This window comes from Lepidochelys kempii, chromosome 11, assembly GCF_965140285.1.
Source record: "Lepidochelys kempii isolate rLepKem1 chromosome 11, rLepKem1.hap1, whole genome shotgun sequence".
NCBI classification, from domain to species: domain Eukaryota; kingdom Metazoa; phylum Chordata; order Testudines; family Cheloniidae; genus Lepidochelys; species Lepidochelys kempii.
The window spans coordinates 22,189,293-22,211,583 of NC_136390.1; the positions used below are offsets into that span (position 1 = coordinate 22,189,293).

The 22,291-nt window shown below is 37.8% G+C and overlaps 1 protein-coding gene across 8 annotated transcripts in view; it reads right to left on the reverse strand.

The window, feature by feature from the left end:
- Positions 1-22,291, reverse strand: part of LRP1B (LDL receptor related protein 1B) — a 1,329,376-nt gene that overhangs the window by 1,059,846 nt on the left and 247,239 nt on the right. For 7 of the 8 annotated variants that reach the window (XM_078847920.1, XM_078847917.1, XM_073305382.2 and 4 more), the window contains exon 2: positions 16,417-16,539. The exons of the other annotated variant lie outside the window; for it this stretch is intronic. In XM_078847920.1, the coding sequence (XP_078704046.1) occupies positions 16,417-16,539 (123 nt within the window). The remainder of the gene's footprint in view (positions 1-16,416; positions 16,540-22,291) is intronic. 8 annotated transcript variants of the gene reach the window in all.

Below are 22,291 nucleotides of genomic sequence, written 5' to 3' on the forward strand. Positions count from 1 at the left end.
CTCCCTGCAAAAACTGAGGGTGAAATCCTGCCAACGACTTTACCAGAACCAGGATTTCAGCCCACACGCTCCAGGTCAGCATTTTGCCTATCTGCACTTCTTTTATCAGTGAAAGGCGGTAGTACCAAGCCCTGTAGATTGCGTGTGGTGCTGTGTTTCACTGTGAATGGAACACGTATTTTTTTTACATAAGAAAATATTAAATAAATCATCAAAATCCAGAATCAGTCCTGTGCATGCAAAGCATCAATGCATATATCTGAAAGATCAAAATTGCATTTATTGACATCAAAGTGTAATTACCTATAGAACTGATCTGTCTTTTTATCTACGTGTCTCCCCTTCAATGTAGTAACTAAGCAAAGCTCAAGAGCCAGATCTGACTCTCCTATAACTATAAGAGAAAACTAGTGAAATGAGAGTCTTCATATATTTTAGACGAATAGGTTCAGAAGATTGAATCTGAAACTCACATAACTTAATGGAAAACGTAGTTTAAATGATAGTCCAGCTACTCTATTTTAGTACAGTAATAACAGAAGAAGAAACACATGGATTAGTTAAAGAAAAAACAAACCAAAACTATATCAAAATATAAATCAAAGTTAGGATGAATTGAACCCAAAGAACTGAATTTCAGTTAGCAACGTATCTTCCCAAATATGGGCCTCAGTCCAGCAATATTCTCTATGTAGGTAGAATCTTGCACCCACACCGAGTCACACTGTTCTCACTAGGGTTCTGTACAGGCACAGTGGCCAGCCTGTGCAGAGCTCATTGAAGGATTGGGGGTCTTGGCCCAACACACAGCTTTCTACTTCCATATCAAATTCTATGCTCAGGGATTCAGTCACTAACTGAATTTTTATTCTAATGCCAGAAAAAAAGGAACAGGTCCTTAATACCATTTAGATGTAATTTTTTTGTCTCTTAAGATGAAACCACCCCATTAATTTCCATGATAGTTTTTATCATGAAAAATTACAGGTGGTCAATGCCAATAATATAGTAATTATTTAGCTGAAATGAATGCTGTCTGTTAGTGTATTTAATTAAGCATACAAAGCACTTGCTTTGATTTTATTTGTATTTAAGATTGTTTTCCCCAAAGTATTTATTATCCAAAGCATGATTCTTCTAATCTTAGATATACTCTAGCACTGTTACTCTGAAACCTATTTTATATCTGCACTTCTCAGCTGCTTTTATCATGAATAGATGTATTACAAACCACATTAATGAGCTGCTTAGCATTCATATATTAGTCCTTTCCTCATTTTATATGGAAATAATACTATAAAAATTCTAAGAATACTAATTTTATGTTCATGGTAATGATGAGATGCAAAGCAAATAACAAGGTTTAAGTCTGTGAATATGAAATGGATTAATACATAGTCAGAGTGCTCTACAATGGTATAAACTTATTAAGCATGTAATTAAGTAGGATCAATTGCACTGTTTGTTTTTGGGGTAATGTTTTAGCTATTTTAGAGGTTTCATCTTTTTTAAGAATTTAATTTCACACTTTAAGAATCTTCTTGTATTGTCACATACGTTCCACCAATATCCTGAATAAAGTGTTGGGAATGAGGGCTTGTTGGATTTTCCTACCCCCACAAAAGTTTTATGAATAATGTAAGACTAATGAAATTTTATCAATACATAAATGGCAAATTATACTGCCTTACTTGCCAAAGAAGACCCCTTGAAATCCATGGGACTGCTAGCATTAGAAAGGGGAGTGAGATTTGGCTCTACAGGAACCTAACACACACACACACACACATGCACACAATCTAGAGAAACTGATTCTGATGCAGAAGCCAAGCTCTATGTTATTGGATTAAGAGTCAAATGTGAAAATAAATCTGTTAAAGTAAATTACCTTATTTTCAGGGAGGAAGTACATATCATTGAACCTCAGTGTTTGTTAAATCCAATCTCCTAGTAAACTCTACTATTAATTTAAACATGTCATAATAGTTACAAATCTGTCCTTATCAGCGTTCTTCACTGAATAGTCCCATTGAATTCAATGTGCTTTGGATCAGGACCTTCAGATTGATTTTTTTCCAATTTTATTACAATACAGAATAAGTAAAACAATCATCATATTACCTCTCACTACTAATATATCTAGCCATACCACTGTACTATAGGAATCTGCTTTTTATAGTTGATATTACCTGTTTCTTTGGATTGTGAAGCATATTTGAAGTTGATTTACTTCTTATAAGAATCCAGAAAGCAGAGGATGCCAAAAGAATCAGTAAGGCCAATTTATACACCATATTTTGGAGGCAATCCTGTACACATTCTCTTGCATGAGTCCACTTTACTCATTACAAATCAAATTAATTTCAGATTGGGCAGAAGGCCAGCCCAAGGCTTAAATCCCACTTCAGACCTATTTTGAGAATTTAGGCCCAGCTCCTCAAAAGGTGTTTAGATGCCTAACTCCCATTGAGATTAATGAGAGCTAGGCTCCTAACTATCTTTGAGGATCTGGGTCTTTGGCCCCAATGCTGCAATGTACAATGCATTGGCAGACTCCTGTACCTTCATGTCATACACTGCTAGAACAGCATCTTAAGTGAACTGTAGACCTTGTGACATTTCTGCTGTACATTTCACCTACTCACACATGGCTAAGTACTAGTGCTAATGTATGTAAAGATTTTAAGGGTCAGGCCCATATATCCACAAGTTAACAATTAAGAACTAAATCCTAACAGGATATATTTAGAAAGAAGTTCTGTTGACATTTCCTATTGATACACTTCAGCTGCCTTGCTAAAAGGGCTAAACTGTATTTCAGTTGAATCCAGACTGACGATATAGCGAGTTAAGTACTTTTTCATAGATATATGTTATACACTGAATAAGTGCTTTTGTCTTGCATTATTTCTCAGTCCATAGTAAAGTGCTCTTTTGCTGACTAAAATGGCTTTGCGCTGTATGGCTAATAAAACATCTGAATCCTTATTTTAAATCACAACTCTGCTTTTAAAAAGAGCAATTTCACACTTCTTCCAGAACGCCACCTGCTTGTGAATGACAATGGTTTTATCAGTAATTTTGAGAGAAAAAACAAGTTATTATACTTCAACATATTTTCAAGTGCCAAATAAAGAATACTCAGACACTATTTAAATATACTGCATCTTTTTAGTGCAGTGTCTAAAGGCCAAACATGCCATTATTATTATAAGAGCATTTGTAATGGGTTTCAGTGCAACTGGGGTCCAAGGTAAAGTGGCATCATCTCAGGCAACAGCCTTTCAGCAAGAAGTTTACTATATAGGATTATTGTAATTTTGTAGATCAATCTGTCGCAAAAGCTATATAATCATCTGGACCAGCAATGTCAAAAAGGGCTTTGCCTGTGTTATCTAATTGTAACTTTTAAAAAATGTTTTAAAATTTTAATATCATGTAAATAATAGAAAATGTTGTGCAGTAGTTTTCCCCGCCCCCAAAGCAATTTTACCAAAACGGTGCCTGCTAGGAAATGTGTGTGTACCCACATAATCACCACTATCACACAAATCCTCCAGATTGGGTTGAAATCTCCTTCAGTCTCCTCAAATCTCTTCTGTTGATGAAGACTGTTCAAATCCAGCAGTAGGGCAGAACCATTTGTAACACTCCCAAATGAGGGATGGATAGCAAGGGACCAATTATTGTTAAGGGAGAGGTGATAAAATGGGAAGTAAGAATGGAGACGTGTATCAAAGGAAAGGATAAAATGTGGGGGTGATAGGGAATAAGCTAAGAGGAGAACCACAGAGAGAGAGAGTGAGAGAGAGAGAAATCTAGGAGGAAGAGGAGTAGAGTATGAAGGAGGAATAAAAGGGAGAGAAGATGACAAGCTAAAAAAGGAGGGGGAAAAGGATAGAGACAAAAGGAGGACAGAAAGCAAAAGTGAGGGCTGGAGCTCAAAGCAAAAGCAAAGGGGACAGACAGAGGAGGAGGAGGAGGAAGGCACTGGAAGGGTTGGAAGCACTGTTTCCTCTAAGCTGTGCACATGTGCGTGCGCACACAGGTCCTAAACCCCGCGCACACAGCGAAACATCACGCACACAACAATTTGCACAGAAGCACAACAATTTGCACAGAAGAAATTTTTTGGGCACGTGGCCTGTCAAAAATTAGAGGGAACATTGGTTGGAAGAGTTAGAAAGAAGTGGGGAATGGGAGGAGAACAGAAGGAATGGAAATGGAGAGAAAAAACACCAGGTACAGATTAAATTGGACATGCTAATAATGAAAGGAGAGGAAGGCAAGAGAAGAAATGGGGAAGGAGAAGTGCTGCCAAACTTGTAATAAGGAGCTCTCACAAAAATATTGTGCATCAGTCAGTCATACAGGTTAAATTCGTTGTGCAAAATACTCTGCCTCATAAAAAAAAATCCAGTCCAATACTCTTCAAACTACAAAAGCACCCATCAGTACCGCACTCTTCTCACTATCAATTGCCTAATCCCTCAATCCTTATAGTCCCACCTTTTCAGCTCAGCATGCATTCTCCTCCCCAGTATATCTTGAGGCAATGTTGCCTATAGCAGCAATGATGGTATCAGTTAGATCCATCCTCTGGACTCTGGACATGGGCTAGTTGGTTAGGAGGGAAACCAGTCCTTTCTGGTGATGGGAAACCGTTTGGTTCCTGAAGGGTTTGGGTCTCCCACAGCTTGCGTGTCGGGGCGGGGGGGATTAAGTCAGGGTGTATTGAAGGAGCAAATGTCCCTTGTGTGGTGGAGTGGTAGTGGTGGGTTGGAAGAGAAATGAGGTTCAAGGCTCAGATACTACGGTGATGGACATGACATAGGAATTAGAAAAGAAAGAGCATGAAAAAGCTCCCTTCCAGTACCAGCACTGCAAACTTTGGGTTGGGCTCGGCAGGCAGGCACTGACAGAGACATTCAGGCTATGTAGGACAATCACCTCTACTATTAGCAATCACACGAGTATTCCTCATGTAGCAGATGTCACAGCCACACAGATGGCAAGAACTGCACACAGCAACAGCTGCCTGACAACCAGCAAGCTTATTCCTAGCTTCAGAAGAGATGAACACTGGAAGACGCAGAATAAACAGTTGCATTTTTTGAGTGGGCATGCCCACTCTCTCCCACAGTATAACCCAATCCTATCCAATATTACTGAACCACAGTGCATAGATCAGCCTTAGAGAAATGGTTTCTAGATTACATTACAATAAGGTGGGTGCACAACTGGTTGAGATACCATACTCAAAAATAATAGTTATCAGTGATTTGTTGTCAAACTGGGAGGACTTATCTAATGTGGTCACACTAGGGTCCGTTCTGGGATTGGTACTACTCAGTCGGTACTACTAGGCCAGTCAGCCTCACCTCAGTCCCTGGAAAAATCATGGGGCAGGTCCTCAAGGAATCAATTCTGAAGCACTTAGAGGAAAGGAAAGTGATCAGGAACAGTCAGCATGGATTCACCAAGAGCAAGTCATGCCTGATTAATCTAATTGCCTTCTATGACGAGATAACTGGCTCTGTGGATGAGGGGAAAGTGGTGGACGTGCTGTTCCTTGACTTTAGCAAAGCTTTTGACATGGTCTCCCACAGTATTCTTGCCAGCAAGTTAAAGAAGTATGGGCTGGGTGAATGGACTATAAGGTGGATAGAAAGTTGGCTAGACTGTCGGGCTCAACAGGTAATGATCATTGGCTCCATGTCTAATTGGCAGCCAGTATCAAGTGGAGTGCCCCAAGGGTCGGTCCTCGGGCCAGTTTTGTTCAATATCTTCAAAAATGACCTGGAGGATGGTGTGGATTGCACCCTCAGCAAGTTTGCAGATGACACTAAACTGGAAGGAGAGGTAGATATGCTGGAGTGTAGGGATAGGATACAGAGGGACCTAGACAAATTAGAGGATTGGGCCAAAAGAAATCTGATGAGGTTCAACAAGGACAAGTGCAGAGTCCTGCACTTAGGACGGAAGAACCCCATGCACCGCTACAGTCTAGGGACCGAATGGCTCGGCAGCAGTTCTGCGGAAAAGGACCTAGGGGTTACAGTGGACAAGAAGCTGGATATGAGTCAACAGTGTTCCCTTGTTGCCAAGAAGGCCAATGGCATTTTGGGATGTATACGTAGGGGCATTGCCAGCAGATCGAGGGATGTGATCGTTCCCCTCTATTTGACATTGGTGAGGCCTCATCCGGAGTACTGTGTCCAGTTTTGGGCCCCACACTACAAGAAGGATGTGGAAAAATTGGAAAGAGTCCAGCGGAGGGCAACAAAAATGATTAGGGGACTGGAACGCATGAGTTATGAGGAGAGGCTGAGGGAACTGGGATTGTTTAGTCTGCGAAAGAGAAGAATGAGGGGGGATTTGATAGCTGCTTTCAACTACCTGAAAGGGGGTTCCAAAGAGGATGGCTCTAGACTGTTCTCAGTGGTAGCTGATGACAGAACAAGGAGTAATGGTCTCAAGTTTCAGTGGGGGAGGTTTAGGTTGGATATTAGGAAAAACTTTTTCACTGGAATGCATTACCTAGGGAAGTGGTGGAATCTCCTTCCTTAGATATTTTTAAGGTCAGGCTTGACAAAGCCCTGGCTGGGATGATTTAGTTGGGGATTGGTCCTACTTTGAGCAGGGGGTTGGACTAGATGACCTCCTGAGGTCCCTTCCAACCCTGATATTCTATGATTCTATGAATCATATTATTAACTGTCTTGGATAACTGAATGGAGAATATGCTTATAAAATGTGCAGATGAAACCAAGCTGGTAGAGGTTGTACACACTTTGGAGGACAGGGCTAGGATTCAAAATGACCTTGACAAATTGGAGAATTGGTCTGAACTTAGCAAGATGAATTTCAATAAAGACAAGTGCAAAGTACTACACTTTGAAAACAATCAAATGCACAACTACAAAATGGGGAATAACTGGTTAGGTGGAAATACTGCTGCAAAGGGATCTGGGGATTCTAACGGATCACAAACTGAATGAGTCGACACTGTGACGCAGTTGTGAAAGAGGCTAATATTCTGGTGATGTAGTAACAGGAATGTCATATGTAAAACATGGCAGATAAATCTACTCAGCACTGGTGAGGCCTCAGGTAGAGTAAAGTGTCCAGTTCTGGGCATCACATTTTAAAAAAGATGTGGACAAACCAGAGAGAGTCCAGAGGAGAGAGAAAAAAATGATAAAAGATTTAGAAAGCCTGCCCTCTGAGGAAAGGTTAAAAAACTGGACATGTTTAGTCTTGCAAACAGAAGTTTTGGGGGGGACCTGATAACAGTTTTCAAATATGATAAGGAGTTCTATAAAGAGGACTGTAATCAATAATTCTCCATGTCTACTGGAGGAAGGACAAGTACTAATCAGAAGCAAGGAGAATTAGGTTAGATATTAGAAAAAACTTGCTAACTATAAGAGTTGTTAGGCTTTGGAGGTTGTGAAAAACCTTCACTGATGGGGATCCAAGAACAGGTTGGACAAACGCCTGTCAGGGATGGTCTAGGTTTACTTGGTCCTGCCTCAGCACAGGGACTGGACTTGATGACTTCTTGAGTCCCTCCCAGCCCTACATGTCTATGATTCTATATGGAGAATTTGATCAAGATGATTCTTTAGGATACACTTAAAACTTATGACAAGTTTCAGAGTAGCAGCCGTGTTAGTCTGTATTCACAAAAAGAAAAGGAGTACTTGTGGCACCTTAGAGACTAATCAATTTATTTGAGCATAAGCTCATATGCATCCGATGAAGTGAGCTGCAGCTCACGAAAGCTTATGCTCAAATAAATTGGTTAGTCTCTAAGGTGCCACAAGTACTCCTTTTCTTTTTACCTAAAACTTAAAAAGACTTGAAATCTAATCAATTTAGAAGAAAAACAGTTAAAATAAAATAGGACCTAGGACCCTATTTAGGTTTATTGCATGGCTGGTGGTTCAATTAACGCTTATCAGTGACAAACAAATATTTTAAGGCTTGTGGGGGAGGGATTGGTTGGTTGGTTGATTGGTTCCCTGAAAGGTAGGTATCGGTGAGCAAATCATGAGCCTCCAAAAACTTAGGGGCTCCCAAGAGCCTCTCAATTTGTTTTCTAAGGCTCTCCAGGGAAGACATGCACTTTTTTCAGGGACAGCTCTATTCCTGTGCACCTCCTAATTTCTTCAAGAGACTAACTCCTCCTCTATGTATTGGAGGAAGTCCCCAGAATGTGAGAGAGGGGAATGCCTTTTGCTGTGCTGCCACCCATATTCACCCTGCTCTGCCCCCACCAATGTCTAATAACTAGGGGCTAGCATGAGCCCCTTCAGTTCACCGATGGAAAAAAGGTGAAGGAAATAAAGGGTTAGGGAAATAGAGCAGAAAGTTTAGATAGGAAGAGAACCTAACCACTGAGCTAAATGCACTTTTCACTAGCATCTTAGTGGAGGCATATTGTGGACAAGAATGGAAGAAACATGTCCTAATGCCTGGCAGCACTGCTAGAGTTCAGGTTATGCCAGCATTTCCATCACAAATCTTGTTGTTTGGTGAGTTATAGCTTAGTCATGAAAATAAAATTGCTTTGGGCTAAAAATATGACAAAGTCTCAGTCTAGGTATGAATTATTTTTATGAGTTTCCAAAAGATTGATTTGCTCATTTTTTTAAAAAAAAAGATGTACAAGTATATATCAGGTTAAATGCTTTTTTGAATGTCTAAATTTACAACCACTTCAGTGTAAGAGAGGTCAATTTAGCAAACAATTAATCCATAAAGTTATTCAATTGATTCTGAAATTTTGGTATTTGCCACTATTCTCCAGGGACCCCATTCTGCCCTTGTACTGTAGTTAGGTGTCTTCCAGAATCTAGGTAAGAGGACCACTGTCAAAAGCATTCATTTAAATTATGATCTCCGCCCCCCTGCTCAAAATCTGCTCTAAAAAACCCCTAGGTACAAGATAATCATACAGGACCAAAAAAGAAGAAAAGCTGATGTTCCCCATGGCCACATTGTGCTGCATTTTTTACTCTCATGGCCAATAAGTTGTAGGGTATTCATGTATCTGATGAACTACAGAAACTGGAGCTGCATAAACCTTGACTGTTAGAGCTGAGTGGCTAGACTACAGTGGTGGAAGGGATGATCTCTTATAACTCTTATCTTCTCCATTTGGCAAAGCTTCACTTATGCATGTTTATAAAACACTTTGCAATCACTGCATGAAAGACATTCTGGGTAAGATCCACCATCATGCAGGATGTCAGTAGAAATCTAGTGTTTAAATTTGTGGGCTTTAAATTGGGCATAAACCTACTGATGTCCCCACAGAGAAGAGCTGGATTTTACCCAGAGTGCATTTCACGTAATAATCTCAAAATGTTTCACAAACATAAATTAATATAGCTTTTTCCATACCCCTTTTAGGGTTCCATTTGGTTTCGGTAAGGCTGAAATGGGGCAGACTCCTTGCAGTACATCTGCAAGTGTGAATTATGATTAATGAGCCAACGTGCTGAGACCCTATCGCCTCTTAATACACGTTTAACCAATACAGTATATGGATGTCTCTCAGCTGAACATTTTAAAGATCTGTTTATATATCTACATGTATAATTAATAATGCCAAATGATGTTGTAAACATGGCCTAAATCATATGCAGATTTTCAAACTGGCCTTTGAATCTTCGCCCAACTACTTTTGCTAAAACAACCAGAGACTGGATCTATCAGTTATTACATAGTGGAGGAATAATATAACTTGCCCAGTGGATGCACAGATTTATCTTTAAAATTTGATACTTCCCTATGATTAAAGATAGTATGTGCAGATCTACAGTTAATTATGGTGTTTACTTACGTATTTCTCTCAATAAAGCAGCACTGAAATTGTGCTCACATCTCGGCATTTATAAAAAGGAACAAACAAAAGTCACTTGTTATACCCAATAAATTAAGAAAAAACTATTATAAAGTAGGTTTTAGAAACAAAGAAGTGTAAAAATAAAACTATGGAAAAGTAAAGACAGACTCTCCAGCCCTTTTTTTCTTTTGTTCAGATAGCCTTTGGAACCCATGCAATTTCCCTATCATAGAAAATTAATGTTGCTTACCTAACCACAACTTACTTGTCATTTTCTTTCGATCATGACTAAATTATATTATTCAAAATTTAGATATTTAATTTCAAAACTTATATATTTCGCAGCACTCTGTGAAACAAGTGGTGTCAGCAGTAATGTCTGGATTCCTCCAGCCTTTACAGATGATGTATGAGTTTCAGACAAGTTAGAAGAAAAAGAGATCAGCTACCTTTTCTGATGTGCCACTTGGACAGAAAGCCAATGCACCACTTAAATTGTCCAATGAGAGCTATTTCACTAATGCAAGAACATGCCTGTGTCTATAAAACAGTTTAACATCTTTAGGAATGTTTGAAATGCAAAGTTGTCTCTAATATTAGCAAACAGATGTCCTCTTCTACCTCTGTTGCTGGAAGCTGTGTTGGAGCTCAGGAACGAAGCATATTGTCTTTCTGATCAGTGTAGCAGAACCAGTACTTAGGGCTCGTCTACACTTAAAATGCTGCAGCTGTGCCACTGTAGCACTTCAGTGAAGATGCTACCTACACCAACGGGAGGGCTTCTTCCATCAGCATAGGTACTTTACCTCTCCAAGAGGCAGTAGCTATGTCAACCAGAGAAGCCCTCCCATCAACACAGTGCTGTCTAGGAGTTAGGTTGGTATAACCGTGTTTCTGCGTCCCTGAGTGACGTAGTTATACTGACATAAATTGCTAGTGTAGACCAAGCCTTAGAAAAGTCCTCAACAGACTTGTCTTAGTCTGCCAAAAGCCTTTCCCTGCACTGGAAAATAGGCAAACATTATAGTGTGGTACTAATACTAAATTATTATTTTCATTCTTTTTGTTATTGAATGTTCCATAGAATATCAGCAATTTCATAAAATTTAACTAAATGTTCATATTTGACACTCCATTGTGGTTCTTTTCCTACCAATGTCAGAGAGACTGTTTAAATACAATATGGCTGACATCAAATGTCAAATGAAGGACTACTTATGTATTTAAAGTTATGCATATGCTTAAGTATCTTGCTAAACTATGGCCAAAAATAGTTCCTTAATGTTATAAGTTTCTTCATTCAAGAGTAGCTACACAACACAGTGATGTTAAGGGAAGGAAATATAAAGCTATCTTTTCATCACCTGATATGTCCAACATTTTCTCCTCTTACCTTCAATGGGCAATTATATGGTAGCTCATCATGAACTGGAAACAAAAGCCATTTTATTATTTAGGGTGGTATTTTCAAAAGTGACTTAGGTCAATGGGACTTTCAATGGAATTTTTTCTCTTAAGTCACTTGGGAATTTTCAGGGGATTTTATGCCCAAATAAATCTGTTAGTCTTTAAGGTGCCACCGGACTCCTTGTTGTTGTTTTTGTTGTTGTTGTTGTTTTTTTGAGGATTTTTGAAATTCTCACCCTTATAGTTTAGGACCTCAGCAGCAACAAAAGCTCAAATAGCTTCTTAGCTTTTGCTGGGAGAAAGCATCACAAATTAGGTACAATATTAACATTTCTTTAAGCTTTGTGACACTGCTGAGACACCTCACTATTGAACCTCCAATAACAACAAATGTATTGAAAAGACTAATTTAATAAATTAGGTGAGATTCAATCTTTAAAATGAGCTAACTCGTGCTCTGCTCCCAAACTTCAATTTCAGGATGGATTTTAGAAGCTAATACTCTTTCAAGATCCTAGAGAAATTAATGTTTTAATCAACTGTTAGACGATATATAGTATAGGTTCAACTACTCAGAATTCTAGTGATAGGGCCATCAAAACTAAGTCAGAACTGAAGCATGGAGAAAAGGCAAATGACGTTATTTTAATAAAATATGATATCTCAAGAGCCAATATTGCTACATATTATTGAAAAGATGGAATTGGGTTTACATGCAATGGCATGTTGATGTATTTCTGCCTCTGTTTTTTCATGAGATAATGGATCTTAAAAAGATCAAGTAGTACTTTGGGCCAGAACTACAGACCATTTACCACATAGTCTGGGGTCCTTATAATATCCTCACTCACCAGGACCTATCCACCCCAAGTAAAGTGGATAGAGCTGGTTGTTTTCCAGTGAAAGAGATTCAGATGTCATTTAATGAAGATCTACAATGCTAGGGTAGAAGAGACGGCATAACAAATTATAAAGAATGAGAAAGGTAGGAAGACTGTCTGTACAGTTCCTCTGTCTCAGGCCTAGTATGATTCTGCTTTGTGTTCTGCTGGGATAAATGAAATTGTTCTCCCAAATTTGTATACTGCTAACACGATGGATTGAAAATTGGCAGAGTTATTGCACACTGTCAGAGAAATAAGTATAGATACTGTACCGTGTATTTGGCTCTATAAGATATTCATGAAGTAAGAACAATGCTTGGAGTCAGGGCCAGTTCTGACAGGCAACAAAGTCTGCAGCCACATGCTGAGAGACTTCTGTGTATGCTTACACCACACGTCAATCCCCCTTTGCACACCACATTTTAGGAGTGAAGGCCCCCACCTCATGGCCAGAGGACAGCTGTGAGTCCTGAGGACAACAGTGCCCTATGCTGGAATTACTGCTGAGCTGCCGGAACAATTTTGTAAGGGAGAAGGGTGTTTTGTTTTCGAACCTGATGCCTGCAGTTTCACAGAGAAATCAGGTTCTATTCCACTTCATTTTTCCCCCTCCTCAGCATGGTGCTCTTTGGCAGAGAGGACTCAGAGAATGAGGAAAGAGAGAGAGAGAGAGAAAGAGAGACGTGCAAGCCAGAAATAAATCCTGAAGTTGCTAACGCAAAAAGTGTCTAAATAGTAAAGACATTTGTCATTTGGATGCCAGCGTTTTGTATCTTTGACACTATCACTGACAAAAAATAATATCCCAAAACAGGATACATGATCTAAGTCTCTGGATTTGGTTTGGAAAGCCATTGGTAGTTGTTGGTGGACTCATGTCTTCTATGTATGAGGAGTATTTTAGGCAGAGACCCAACAAGCGAACAGGACAAACTGGAAATAAATCTGTGTCTGGAAATAATAACATTGTACAGGCAGTTGGCATTTCAATGTTAGTGAATTTTCCATCTCAAATCAGGCAGCAACTGCTCAGAGAGGCAAATATATACAGTTATCAGAGGCTAATACATACAAATATTTCCAGTTATCAGGTGACAAATATACTAAAACTGGACACATGTTCAGCGTTGCTGGGTTTTTGTATTCTTACTACATGCTTCAAACAGGTGACAGCATAGATTTTGACATATTTAGACGTTATTAGTCAAGGTCATTTGTAGAGCAGGACAAATATGGCAGAAAATCTTTAATGAGTATTTACCAGATTTTTTAAAATGCATTTTCTTCAACCACGTTTACTTCCTACCAATAGTCTAGCAAATGAGTTTATAGACAAGAATGTTTGTGGAAACAATGAATTTTAAGCAAATATTGCAAAAATTCTGTGGGCATTCACACCAGAATCTTGATGTAGTCTAAGTCCATCTATCAGTAAAAGAGAAACATGCAGTGGGCTGGGTCCCCAGCTGAGGTAGATTGATATCAATCCATTGCCTTCAACAGCTCAAAAATAGTAGCAGAAATTATTTGGTTAATAATCTCAAAGAAAGAATATATTAGAAAAAATACAATTCTCTCATGGACAATTCACTAACAGATAAGAAGCAAAATGTGTTCAATAAATTATTCATTATGAATTACTGGACCAGCTTTTTTTTTTTTTTTTTTTTAACTACACAGAGCAACAACTCTTCTGGGAACAGAAATAATCATTGCTAAAACACCACAACAGGGTAAAAGTGGATTTGCTATAAGAATCTGCTTTTTCTTTTTTGAAACTATTTGAGAGTACATTTAGCACTAGTGAAAAGTACCAAACTGACAGCTTGGTGATGAAAGTCCCATATCCACAGAGTGCGAACAGCTTAGGCAATGACAGGACAGGTCTGTCACATTCCTTTGCTATTGTTACGGAGGACCCCCCTCCTGAACTCCCTCCTCCCTCCGTCCCAGTGGTCAACTAGTTTAATCCCACTGTTGCCAATTTAGTCATTTTCCAATCCCTTCTCTAAATTCGAACATCTCCTCTAATTTCAATTTCTGAGGAAAACACTGATCCTGATCCGACACCAAATGAAGTCACCGGGTGCTGGTTTAAGCATTAAATGAGAGAGTACATAGTTGGTTCTCCATTCCTATTTAATCCTAGACCCCGTATTGAATTTGCTAACGAGGGCACTAGTTGGGATCAATTTTTAGTGGTATCTGTCTGGTTCTACCAACTCATCTTGCATAAGTCACTAAAGATCTGCCAAATGGTAACAACTTTCAGCCACAACCAAACAGAAGTATGTGTGATCTGGTGCACTCAAAGTGAAATGCTCTGTATCCTTATCACCAGTCCCTCGAGTCCTCATATGCTTCATAAATATTTGGTATGTAGATTTATTATGTCTTAAACAAACACTACAATATAAGTTCTATTTAGAAAAGTGAACTGTGATGTTATATGTTTAGATAAGGTTATATTTTGTGGAATGTGATAGTTGCACTGAGGATCTGGAGATGGCTCACCTGGCCTTTTTAAAGATGTTTCTCTTTATGTGCATCAGCTATGCAGAAACTCATGATCAAGTACAGAGGAGGTTCAGGCAAAGTAGCAGGAAAAATTCTGTTTCACACTTCAAGATGCTAATGAAACAGAATGGGTTTCATCCTCAACCGGTGTAAACTGGTGTAGTCCCATTGACTTCAGTAAAGCTATGCCGATTTATATCAGCTGAGGAATCGGCCCAAGAGAAGAAATGGTATGCGGTTATTACCAGTTGAGTGATTTTCTCCTGATGCCAATTACTGTCAGGAAACAGAAGTAGGTAGGGATTTATGCACATTTATATGCAGTAGAATGAGTTTGGCATGGACAGCGTGAAGGAGCAAGGCATTCCATTTCAAAATGCCAAACTAGGCTCAACAGACAAACGAGGACACATTAATACTAATACCACAATTTGGGAACAAATCTATAGGGAAGATATCCTCAGCAGGTGAATAAAATAGAGAGAAGGAGACAACACTGCTCGCATAATATGTCTGGTGCCTGTCACCCAGACTGATCTCTTACTGCCAAACCATGAGGTCTTTTTACTGGAAAATTCTAAAGAATTATTTTTTGCATGTCATTTTTGTAGCCCATTTTCGCAACTGATGTTCCTTTGTGAGCACAAAATTATGTTTAAAATACAGCCAAAGAACCCAGCATAGCATTAAATGAAAAAAAGATGCATTGGGAAGGGAACACGTCACAGCTAATTATGAAAAAATACTTCATACTTATACACAGCTTTTTTCCCTTGAGGAGTCAAAGTGCTTTACAAACCATTACTCAGTGAACCCTCACAACAACCTCAGAAATTAACTATTATACCTTTTTTACAGATGAGTAAACTGTACCACAGGAAGGTTAAGTAGCTTATCCAGTGTCAGATAGCAAACCAGCATGTGTAGATTCCCTGTCGATGATTTTAAAAACTAGGATTATAGTCCCTGATTTGTTTTGATAAATGGTACTTTCTGTACCTTTAGCAGGTAAAGCAAATCTCTAGCTTTTTATGTTGCACTAAAAAGAACATTTCATTTTATCAGTATCCTTTCTTACATGAGCTGATTATCATGGGGACATAGACCAGGAAGTTCCCTCATTTTCCTCATAATGTAGGAAACAAGGGAACATTAAGATTTAATATCACCTCATCAAGTCCAGAAATCTGAGAAGCCTGAAAGGGTTCTGCTCTGTTCTCCAGCCGCTCTCAGTCACAAAGAAAATAAGATTTGTTTTTATTAAGATTAAGCATGTTTTATTAAATCTTTCCCTCATTTTTAAATACCTTGCCTCTTTTGTCTTATTACACTTTTCCATGTTTTGCCTTCGAATCTTCCTTTCCCTCCTTGGATCCCTCCTTTAAGATCTCAGTGCTCCTCTCTCTGACATTGTGTTGCACTATTAATTTCTTTTCCTTTTTTGAAGAAACATTATTTCCCTTCCTTTGTCTGCCATTGCTTCTGCCTGCTATAGCTATTCTACTAAATCAGTAAGAGAATATGGAACATATGCTCTGATGATAGTGTTCATTATAAAATGACAGTTGAGCAAAACACCTTCCAGTTCTTTCATCTCACACCTGCATATTGAGTGTAACCTATTCTCCATGGTACAAAGATTCACGTGGGATGGGGTTTTTTTAAACCAAAATCCACTCTTATGACTATACAGTACAGCTATCTGTACTCTTCAAAGGAAAATAAGGATAACATGCAGTACTTTTTACTTACAGGTATCTAAAGACTCATCTGAATCATCTGGACAGTCGGGTTCTCCATCACATAGCCAATTTTGAGACACACAAGTCACATGATCATCACAAAGAAACTCTCCTATGTCACACAGCTGTTCTTCTGAAAAGGAAAATGTTTTTACATGGAATGATTAACAGACGAATGAAAATAAAGAGACAAAATGGTATGATCATTAAATAGGAAATTAAAGCACATACACAAAATAACATGACTATGAGATGAAAGCTCAATACGATCTTTAACAGCAAGATTATGATGCCCTTACTTAGACTGAGCAATGCATCACCCTCTGGGAAGTCCTACTGAAATAAATTAAGAGATTAAGGTATATCCAGATCTAAGTAAAATAACATAATCCGTCCCTATAAAAATAAGATAGAAGTTTCATGGGGTTTTTTTTTTGCTAATTTTTAGTTTCAAGCATATCATCATGAGATCATCTTGGTCATTGTATGGAATCCAACAAGCTTTATGTCTATAATATCTGCCTGCATGAAATGGCTGGTTATTGTTAGATATGTCTTTTTGCAGGAAACGACTCGGTGATGATGTGATTTCCTTATTTTGTCCTCAAAGAGCTTTGAAATATTGTGCATCCAAATCAAAAGCTTTTTCCAGGAAAGGTCTTCTGTGAGAGACAAAGACCCTGTTCTCATAGTTTTAGCTACTTTTTTTTATACTGAGTTTACTCAGATGACATTAAATTCAAAACCACATCTCATGTTAAAAATAATAATACTCGAAGAAATATTACTAATATTAATACTCCAGGTTTCTATAGTGCTTTAAAAACACTAAAGGCCTACTTTTTTTTTTTTTTAAAAAAGGCCCTTAATTGTTTGCAAGCACAAATGCTAGTATTTAACCACTTCATTGTTTTTGCAAACCAGATATTTTTTTAACAGTAATTTTGCTGACGGTGACTGTAAAATTGTAAACTGAGTTTAAAACACTGGCTGTAAGGGACCAACAGTGCACGTGTTACACACCATAAACACCTGCTGGCTTCAATCAACAAATCTTGCCTTACTGAAGTTTTGGGCTGAAATAATGCAGGACTAGGCCATCATTAATTAAACCTACAACACCTCTGTGCAGTAAATACTCATCATTTTACTGATGTGCAAATTGCAGCAGTGCCTTTCCCAAGTGCAGATTAGTGGGCAGAGTCTGTCTAATTCTTCTCTCAGTTACACCACTGAAGACCAGAAATAACTCTATTAAAGTCAATGGTATTACAACAATGTAAAATTGGTATAATTATGAGGAGATTTAGGGCTCCTGCTCCCTTGTTCCATTGCTAGATCAGTGCATCAGTTCAGTTCACAGTGAAAGCTAATAGATGTTGCTATGATTTCTAATTATTATATTTCATTGTTTTTATATATAGCTATTCTGAGTGACTGAAACTGACCGGCTCTTAAAGGAGATCTGTTTTGCTACAGCATCTGATTAAAGGCTTATAATTATCAAGGAGCCCATTGGTGGTTATATACCCATTCTTAGTTATGTGTGTTAATGGTAAAATAGTCTTATGAAGACAAAACCCAATGTACTTCATAGCAATGTAATTGTCATCCTAGACAATAGCTATATATAGCATTGTCTAATCCGGGCAAGATGTGCCTCAAGCGTGCTTGCTAAAGCAGTCTCAGGGCTTTAAAGAAAATTCTTATTGTTGCACAGTTTTAGGGACAGTTATATATTATCCCTCTAGGAAATAGCAGCTTGTTACACGTAGCTGATTTATTTTGTTCCCAGATATTCCATTTTCAAGGTCAGCCTCTGAAGCTATTGATGATTACACATTTAAATGAGTGAATTTTCAGCTATTATGTAAATAGACATTTTACATTATTTAAAATTATCTACTGTGCAGTTCTTTGCTCTTTAAAAGAACCAGCATTTTTTGTATGTTTTTCATTTATCATATTTAGTAAAACAGCCTACAGTGCTGAGCTGTTCAAGCAAATCTTTTTTAAAAAGTCTTCTCTTTGTAAAAAAAACCCAAAATACTGTATAATTAAAAAAGTAGGCTTATGAGATCATGGAGGAAATTTTCATTAAATCCTTTGGGGAAAAGTTCAAAGCTCTTAGTATACGTGCCACTTCCTAAAAAATAGTACAGGAAGCATAAGTGAGAGAAAAAGTTGTGCCATTTACAGGTTATCTTCTTTTCTTAAGGGGACTTGTATACAGAAATCCATGTGTCAACACATATCAATGTACTATTACTTTCAACGGTAATGCATTTCTAAAAATCAACCTTTCAGCACAAGAAGATTTACATGCAACTTTCCATACAGTAGGTTGAAAGTATAACCCTTATGTAGTGCAACATCTGTTCTACTTACAGGCTGATCTTTAAAAAAATAAATTGCAATTATAGTACAAAAAAAAAACCTTCAAGAAAGCAGTAAACTAACATGTCAACTTATCTATATAATTTAAATATAGCTCAAGAGTGAACTTCTCATTTATACAGAAGTACTGTGACAATGTACCATACATACTGGTTTTGGCACAATTCGGTATCACAGCTGTGCTAGGAATATTAAATAAAGTTTCAGCGGGATTCATAATATTTTATTCAAGTTATATCAATGTAAATTTTTACATTACTAGGAAATTTCAGAAACCCAGATACTAATGCTCATTCCTTTAAAATGTACAAGCTAAGATTCACAAGAGATACTGAAATATTTTAAATAATATATTCGATAATATTAATTTCTTATTGAATGTCAGAACTAATAGCTAAAGGGAGCCATGGCTGTCTAAAAGTACAACAAAGCTGTGATTTGTGGGAACACATATGCAGATAAGTAACTATAGGATAAGCACATGAGCAGTCTCAATGGGACTCAAAATTACTCCCATGCATAAGTGTTTATCAGAGTGAGGCATAAATGTGTTTTTTTTTCACCCTTTAAATTCTGATTGGCAATAATTTGGGTGGAGAGAGAAATCCACACTTACTGTCATTTACTGATTGAAATGTAGTCCTCTGAGCCTAATTATATACTACAGCCAGCAATGACTGGAGGAAATTACATTTTAAATCAATTAACAATTCCAGCACAATTATTTAAGATTGGAATCATTGTGAACAAACCCAAATTAAGGGTCATTGAATTCAATGGTAGTTTTCTAAGTCTGGGCCCTAGGCATTATTGTTTGTTTTACTGCAATAGACCCATATCAGAGCTGAGTTAGCATTATCCATAGCTACTAGGACTGACATTGGAGACAAGTTAGTTGTTAGTAGGAAATGTGCTTCTTAAAAAGGAATAGAGCTCAATTCCTCCACAGTCATTAGACATTGCACTTCTGCGAAAGTGATAACACACCAGACAAGAGACAAGCTGTGAGCCTGTACTATCATTAATTTAAATACCTTTCTCCTCTGCTACATTCCATTATGGTTTATACCTTTATCTTTCTTAATAAAATACCTTTTTCCTCCTTGATGTCAACTGCCAGTCAAAAGGAATCAGAACACTTCTAATGCCAGCAGTAATGCACGGAAACACATGACAGAAGCCTCTGAATAGCACCATAAATGCCCAAGTAAATGGCACCAGTGGTTAGGGAATATATGAAGGGGCAAGTGTTTTATCATTTTCAAGGGTAACAAGAGTGACACCAAAAACCTGTTCTGTTGTGTGAAGAAAATTTAGGGTGAGGAGAGAACAGTTTGCTATCTTCCTAGAAACATGGAGATTAATTTTCCTTAATGGATCTTACTGACTACAGAATTTGTGATCCTCCCATGTCTATTAAACACCAAGTCTTTTTAAATCTCGAAATGGAATGTATGCATGCAGAAAAGCCTCCTTACCAAAACTAACAACAACAAAAATTACACAGAGCAGGTTGGAAAAGTTCAGTATAAAGGAACTACATCTCTGGAAATATTTCAGATCATATTTAACATACTTCTTTTAAGAGGAGAATATATTTGTCCTTGGTCATTTTAAAACTGATGAGCTCCTGGGTGGTTCTTTATTCAATGGTGTCGAAATTTAAAAATCTCACCCTTTTTACCATCAGGAAAACTGATAGAGCAAAAATCCCACTTTTTAATTTGCCAAAATACATTGGGGGGGATTTTGATTGGTATAAAGCAGCTTAATAGGATGTCCATTATACTAACCAATTTGTATTGGCAATTAAATGTTGCTTTTTCCAATTCCGTTTTCTTTTGTGTTTCCCTTACAGATGTACGCCTTCCTTTTGGCTGTCACTTTTGTAGATCCTTTGAAATCAATCAGCCCAATTACTTGTAAATGCTGGACTAATGTGGAATTAAAAAAAAAACAAAAACTGACCACCCAAGAGATGCTTCCTTGTTAAATGCAAAGAAAATAGTTTCTTTCACTGATACTTCTTCCCATTCTTTTTTCATCTGCACTTTGTATGCTGCACAGCGAGACTCCCCGAGGAGGAAAAATTCACATATTTTTAACATACTGATACTTTGTGAGATACAGAGCAGATGGTTAGAAATCATCTCTCTATGGGTCAATGAAAGCTCTGCCTCCCTAAGGATAGTCCTCCTATCCTGTGTTGTAAGCAGTGCCTCTTAGAACTAAAGTTTCACCAAAACAACTGACTTTGTGTTAAATACATTTCTAGAGCCAAAAATATCTCCCTGTATAAGACAGCCCTACCGTTTAAGAAGGGAAACCTTAAAATCTCCATTAGTTTCTAGAAAGTTTGTATAGGAAATATACTAATGAACAAAATTATTAATGTCATGCAATTAAGCTTATTTTGGACTGCCAAAAATTCCACTAAGACTATATATTTACCCTTATTTACAATTTCCAAAGGTTATCACATTCATATATTCACAGCCACAGAGAGCAGCCGTTGTTAAATAAGTAGAAAAATACTTTGAATGCAAGGTGGTGACCAATGTCTGCTTGCAAGAGGAAAACTGCAATTTTAATAAGACAGTTGCCCTTTGTAGACATGCACTGAAATCCTAAATGATGCAAAGGGATAAAGGTTCTTTTTCTGTGATCACACTGATTGTTAGATGTCATAAGTATCTGGGTTATTCTTATTTGGATGAACGCACATTATGAAGAGAAGGTCAATAGGATTCTTAAATAGAACTATAAAAAGAGGGAAAATTTATATAAATTAAGTACTTTTCCAGAAGATATATATCATGAGAAGGTAAATGAATCTCTGTACATCTAATTAACTCTGCCTTAGTAGGAGAACACACACAAACAGTGTAAATTCCACCATCAACATGAAAGATGCTTACATTAAGTAACCATCTGTACATTGTTCTTCTATGAAAGAGTTATATTTCTCTCTAGAACAATAATTGGTATAATTTTTTGAAGGTGGGGGCTTCCAAAATGCCCTGCTTTTCCCACTTTTACTTCCTTTTCTCCTCAAGAGCCTGGTATGGTGGTAAAAACTCCACTCAACTAGAAAACCTATATCGTGCTCATTTAGGTGCTTCTATCATCATTCAAGGTACCCTCAAGGTACTTGTGTGCCATCTTCACGGTATTCTCAACCTCCATCTGCTCAGAGCACCTGGGACCCCAAAAATCAAACCTCCCATATGGCAGCACTTTGCAAAGTAAACACTTAAATAGCCATGTAGGTTTTTGATTCATTATAACCTGGAATGTGCTCATTAAGCTCTTGATAGACAGCCTACAATGAAAAAAAAAAACCCACATGCTTAAAATAGTTCTAAAGATACATTCAAACTGTTTTGAAGTCTTTGATCCAGAAGAGATGTTGGTTTTTTTTCCCTGAAGCAGGGCACCAGATTGGGTGGACATTGCCCTGAGTGGCTCACAGAATCCTGTTTATCAGG